This window comes from Carlito syrichta, unplaced genomic scaffold (assembly GCF_000164805.1).
Source record: "Carlito syrichta isolate Samal-C Ts95f unplaced genomic scaffold, Tarsius_syrichta-2.0.1 Scaffold315613, whole genome shotgun sequence".
In the NCBI taxonomy this organism is placed as follows: domain Eukaryota; kingdom Metazoa; phylum Chordata; class Mammalia; order Primates; family Tarsiidae; genus Carlito; species Carlito syrichta.
Window position 1 is genome coordinate 19403 of NW_007259709.1, and position 5716 is coordinate 25118.

Consider the following 5716-nt stretch of genomic DNA (forward strand, 5'->3'; position numbering starts at 1 on the left):
TAGATATAGTAGTGTTTATATGCTTGTGTCTTTGTTATTGCTTGTTTTGTCTTCCCTTGTAAAGCAAAAGCTCATGAAGTCACAGGTTTTCTACTTTTGACTGCTGTACCCTCCATGTCTAGAACTGTGTTTGCCTACAGGAAGCTGTCAATAAGAGTTCCCTCGAAGAATGGACAGATCATGGAAAGCTGTCTAGAAGTAATTCAAGCATGGAATTTGGGCCTGTTATTGTATATAGCATATGAAACAGAAACAAGAGCAGGACTGTGGTGAGATTCTGTAATAAGGAGATCTTGGTCTACCTGTCAGTCTTGGCATCTCACCTCCCTGATACCAGGACACATCACATGGTCCTCACTACATCCTCTATGGCCTAAGGGAATCCTGGGCAGGCAAGAGTCTGCTTCAGTTCAGGGATCCTGACTTGAACTGGTGGCTTTTCCATTTCAGACTTTGTATTGACACTTCCTACCTCCCTTGTTCTTTCAATGGCAGCCTTGGGACTTCAGGCAACCATGGAGACTCACCAGGAAGACTCTGAGGATGCCTACCAGAGTGCACAATGGGCACATACAGTGGTATTGAAGCAAGTGTATATGGGCAGCTGTATTTTGTCAACAATACTGTCGGTCATTATGTTTTCATAGCTTAATACTCAGGGTTCCCTGTAGGACATCGTTTTCTTTTCTTTTTTTTTTTGAGTTCGAGTCTCATTCTGTCGCCCAGACTGGAGTGCAGTGGCCGCTCCTGGCCACCGCAGCCTCGACCTGCTGGGCTCCGGCGATCCTTCCGCCTCAGCCTTCCGAGTAACCGGAACTACAGGCGCGCGCTATCATGCCCGGCTAGTTTTTGATTTATTGTAGCGATGAGGTCTCGCCAAGTTGCCCAGGCGGGTCTTGAACCCACAGGCTCAGGCAATCCACTCACCTCAGCCTCCCAAAGGTGCGGGTTTACAGGCTAAGCCACCGAGTCCGGCTTTAAAACTAATTTTTTAAAGTCATTTGTGGCAGGATCTTGAGCTCACAGGGAAGTATGCTAGAGGTAATGCTAGAGAGATGGGCAAGAACCACATTATGATAGACTTTTGAATGCCAGCTGCTAAAGTGTTCAGATTTTATTCACTAAGAGCAGGGCAAAGTTCCCTGGCAGTCTAGTGGTTAGGATTCAGCATTCTCGAAGAGCAGTGCAAAGCCCTTACAGGCTCTTGAGCAGGGGAAGGACAGGTTCAGACTTGTGTTTGGGTAACTCAGTGCATCTGAGCTTGAAGGAACCCTGGAGATTACCCAGTAAGTCAAACTTACTTCATTATGGATAAGGAGACTGGTGTGTGGTGGAGGGAGGCTCTGAATGTGCAGCCAGTGGGAGTCCGCTGACCCTTCTAAGCTCTGGCCAGCCCTTCCCTCCCTCAACAGCTGCTACTGATACTCTGAAGGGCCTAGGGAACCCGGTTAGCTCCCTCCTTTTTTTTTTGTTTTTTTTTTTGAGTTGGAGTCTTACTCCATTGCCCAGACTGGAATGCAGTGGCATGCTGCTCATGGCCACTGCAACCTCGCCCTGCTGGGCTCAGGTGATCCTTACACTTCAGCTTTTTAATTTTTATTTATTTTTACTTTTTAATTTTTTTGAGTTGGAGTCACTCTGTCGCCCAAACTGGAGTGCAGTGGCACGCTCCCGGCCACTGCAGCCTCGACCTGCTGGGCTCCGGCGATTCTTCAGCCTCAGCCTTCCAAGTAGCCGGAACTACAGGCGCACGCTACCACGCCTGGCTAGTTTTTTTTATTTATTGTAGAGACGAGGTCTCGCCAAGTTGCCCAGGCAGGTCTTGAACCCGTGGACTCAGGCAATCCACTCGCTTTGGCCTCCCAAAATGCTGGGATTACAGGCTGAGTCCAGCCCCGCCTCAGCTTTTTAAATAGGTAGAACTATAGGCACGTGCCACCATGCCCAGCTAATTTTTTATTTATTGTAAGGATGAGATCTCGCCAAGTTGCCCAAGCTGGTCTTGAACCCATGGGCTCAGGCAATCCTCTCACCTTGGCCTTCCAAAGTGCTGGGATTATAGGCGTGAGCCACCGCACCTGGCCAGCTACCACTTTATTCCCCATCTCCTGCCTCCTTTTGGCTCAGTCTGCTTCCCAATTAACACTCTATCTGGCTATTATTTGGCTGTTTAAGATTTTCAAGTTAATCTGAGTGGGTCCAAAACTTAATACCTTGAATATGAAGTTCAAAGCTCAGTGGGACTGGATTTTAATACCTAATGTTTACTGAGACCTTACTCTGTGCCAGGCATTTCAAAATCCTCACAGCCACCCTGTGAGGAATGTTAGACGTGTTTTACAAACAAGGAAACGGAGGCTCAAGGAAGACAAGAAGCTGCCTGCAGTCATGTAGCTAATCAGTGATAGAGCTGACCTTTTTTTTTTTTTGAGTTGGAGTCTCACTCTTGTTGTCCAGGTTGGAGTGCAGTGACACATTCATAGTCACTGCAGCTTCAACCTGCTGGGCTCAGGTGATCCTTCCGCCTCAGCCTTCCAAGCAACTGAAACTACAGATGCATGCTACCACTCCTGGCTGGTTTCTGTGATTTATTGTAGAGACGAGGTCTCACCAAGTTGCCCAGGTTGGTCTTGAACTCCTGGGCTCAGGCAATCCTCTCACCTTGTCCTCTCAAAGTGCTGGGATTACAGGCTGAGCCACCACACCCAGCCAGAGCTGAAATTTTACACAGCAGCCTTTCTGCGCTTGGTGCCCACACTGCAAATCATTCAATTTCCATGTTTCTTGAAAATGAAGCTTAGTTGGTTGGACCACAAGGTAGGGGTCTCTGGAAACACCAGGGAAACCCATGGCCCAGAACCTGGGACTAATTCTTTTTCCCACATCTACAGGCCTACCTGCGAGCCATTGATGTGAAGATCCTGCAGCAGCTGGTGACCTTGAATGAGGGCATCGAGGCGGTGCGCTGGCTGCTGGAAGAGCGGGGGACATTGACCAGCCATTGCAGCAGCCTGACCAGCAGCCAATATAGCCTGACAGGCGGGAGCCCAGGCCGCTCAAGGCGAGGCAGCTGGGACAGCCTGCCAGATACCAGCTCCAATGACCGACTGGACAGTGTCTCTATCGGCAGCTTCCTGGACACGGTGGCCCCCAGTGAGCTGGATGAACAGGGCCCCCCTGGGGCTCCCCGTCCTGAGATGGACTGGACAAAGGTTATAGCTGGTGGAGAGAGGGCTAGGACTGAGGTGGACCTGACAGCCACCAGGCTAGGGAACCTGAGGGCCGTGTGGAAGCCCCCAGGGGAGGGCCTCCAAGGGGGACCACCTGAGTCACCAGAGGATGAGAGTGCCACACTGGGCTTTGAGACTCACTGGTACTGGGAGCCGTGCCAAGATGATGTGACCTTCTTGTAACAACTTTTCCACACTTTTGTAATACTGTGGCTCCTTCATCCCTCAGCCCTAATCTCCCTCAAAATGTATTCTCCCTCAATCTGAGACTAGGAAGAGGCTGCACTGAAGTCAGTTATTACGGAAAACTGGCTCTCATCCCTCTGGTCCCTAGGGAGTTTCGGCCTTTAACCCTTAATTATTGAGTCCCTAGAGCTATTTCCATAGAGATACTGAGTCTAGAGGATTGGCCTATGGCTCTTGATGTGATGGTCTCTCTCCCCTCTTCCCCCAACTAGGTAAGGATTTAAGGAACTTAGGACTTTTAGGAGATCACTGATGAAGAGATGGGGATGTAATCACTTCACCCCAAATCTAGGAGCCTTGACCCTTCTCTTGGCCAGGATAGAGGAGTCTTGGCCAGGAGGGGGGACATGGACTTTCAGGGATTGGCCCTCCCAGAAGTCTTTGAGGTTTGTAGACCCATCATTTTCTATCTGCTAAGTGATGTCATTTCCTATCAGGATGGACTAGCCCTTCCTCTCTACCTGTCCTTGGATGGTGATAGGTCAGTATAGAGGTGTCTGAGCCCCTGCTGCAGAGTGAGATCATATCATTTATTCTTTTTTTTTTTTTTTTTTGAGTTAGAGTCTCACTCTGTCACCCAGACTGGAGTGCAGTGACCGCTCCTGGCCACCGCAGCCTCTACCTGCCGGGCTCTGGCGATCCTTCTGCCTCAGCCTTCCAAGTAGCTGGAATTACAGGCGCGCACAACCATGCCTGGCTAATTTTTTTTATTTATTGTAGAGATGAGGTCTTGCCAAGTTGCCCAGGCGGGTCTCAAACCCGCGGGCTCAGGCAATTCACTCACCTCAGCCTCCCAAAGCATGGGATTACAGGCTGAGCCATCAAGCCTGGCTCTTTTTTTTTTTTTTGAGTTGGAGTCTCACTCTGTCGCCCAGACTAGAGTGCATTGGTCGCTCCCAGCCACCACAGCCTCGACTTGCTGGGCTCCGGTGATCCTTCCGTCTCAGCCTTCCAAGTAGCTAGAACTACAGGTACGCGCTACCACGCCCGGCTGATTTTTGATTTATTGTAGAGATGAAGTCTCGCAAAGTTGCCCAGGTGGGTCTCGAACCCGCGGGCTCAGGCAACCCTACTCACCTCAGCCTCCCAAGGTGCGGAGTTACAGGCTGAGCCACCGAACCCGGCTTCATTTATTCTTCATATCATTGCTTCTTGTGAGTGGGAACACATCACCCCTCCTGGCAGGAAACTTTCTCACTGTCAGATGTTTGTGCTTCTTTTCAGAAGGTTCTTACTTTTTAAATAGGGTGTTCTCATTTTATCCTAGGGGATCTCACTTCTTCTGTGACTGCATCTCTGTGGGATTCACTGGTGCCAGCACTCCTGTCCCTTTGCTTTTAGGGAAAGAAACTGTCAAGGGCTTCCACTTGGGACTCTCAAGTGTGTTTGACCTGCCTTAACGCTGTCCTCTGTTTCACCCAATCTCTGTGTTGCCCCCATTCCTGTATTCTGACTCCATATCTGCCTGCCCTGGGGTTCAGCTTCTGTGTCTCCCTGCATTCTCAGTTTCCTCAGGCCTTTTATATGCAGATGAGTCTTGGCCTCTTCTCCCCATTGCTGATGGGAGCCAGGGAGGGAGTAGCTCCTGGTCTCAGAGGTCTAGGGGTGTACCAGAATCTTGGATGGGAGATGTCATCTTCTGTAACTACCCTTCCCCCACATCAACCCTGGCCTTCTACCATTTGGTCACAAGAATGCCTGCCTGAGGTTGGGACACAAGGAATCTCCTTGTCTGGGCTACAATGCGGGGGTGTGGCAGGGAAAGACAGAGGCTCTTTGGTCCCTGGGCCCCATCCTGGCGGGGGTGGAGCAAGAGAAAAGCTTCTTTCCTTCCTCCCTTAGAGCAAGCCCTTGACTGGCTCTGGCCCTGGGTCCCAAGGCTCTAGGGAATTACATCAAAGAAGGGATTCAGAGAAGCTGCCAACCTGGGGCTCAGAGAAGGGAGAAGGGACAGGTCCAGAGAGTGGGGACAAGGGGTGTGGCTGATGTCAGAGAATGAGTTCTTAAAGATTAGCCCTTTGAACTCTAATTAACTGCCCCCTATGTTTGACCCTGTCTTTCCTGGGCCCTGAAACTAGGTTACTGGAGGGGGACAAATGAAAAAGTATGTCAGATGACCTTTGGCTGTTCACTGTTGTGTCCTTCTGCATCGAAGAAGTCTTCCACAAATCCTGGAATGACTCCTGCTGTTTCTCTGCTTTTTATTGTGTTGAAGAGGGAAAGGAAATCAGGTTGATCAT

General features: G+C 50.1%; 1 protein-coding gene across 1 annotated transcript in view; it reads left to right on the forward strand.

The window, feature by feature from the left end:
• Nucleotides 1-3524, forward strand: part of LURAP1 (leucine rich adaptor protein 1) — a 17465-nt gene extending 13941 nt beyond the window's left edge. Inside the window, exon 2 of the mRNA XM_008073035.2 lies at nucleotides 2892-3524. Within this exon, the coding sequence (XP_008071226.1) occupies nucleotides 2892-3413 (522 nt within the window). The 3' untranslated portion in view covers nucleotides 3414-3524. The remainder of the gene's footprint in view (nucleotides 1-2891) is intronic.
• The last annotated feature ends 2192 nt before the right edge of the window (nucleotides 3525-5716 follow it).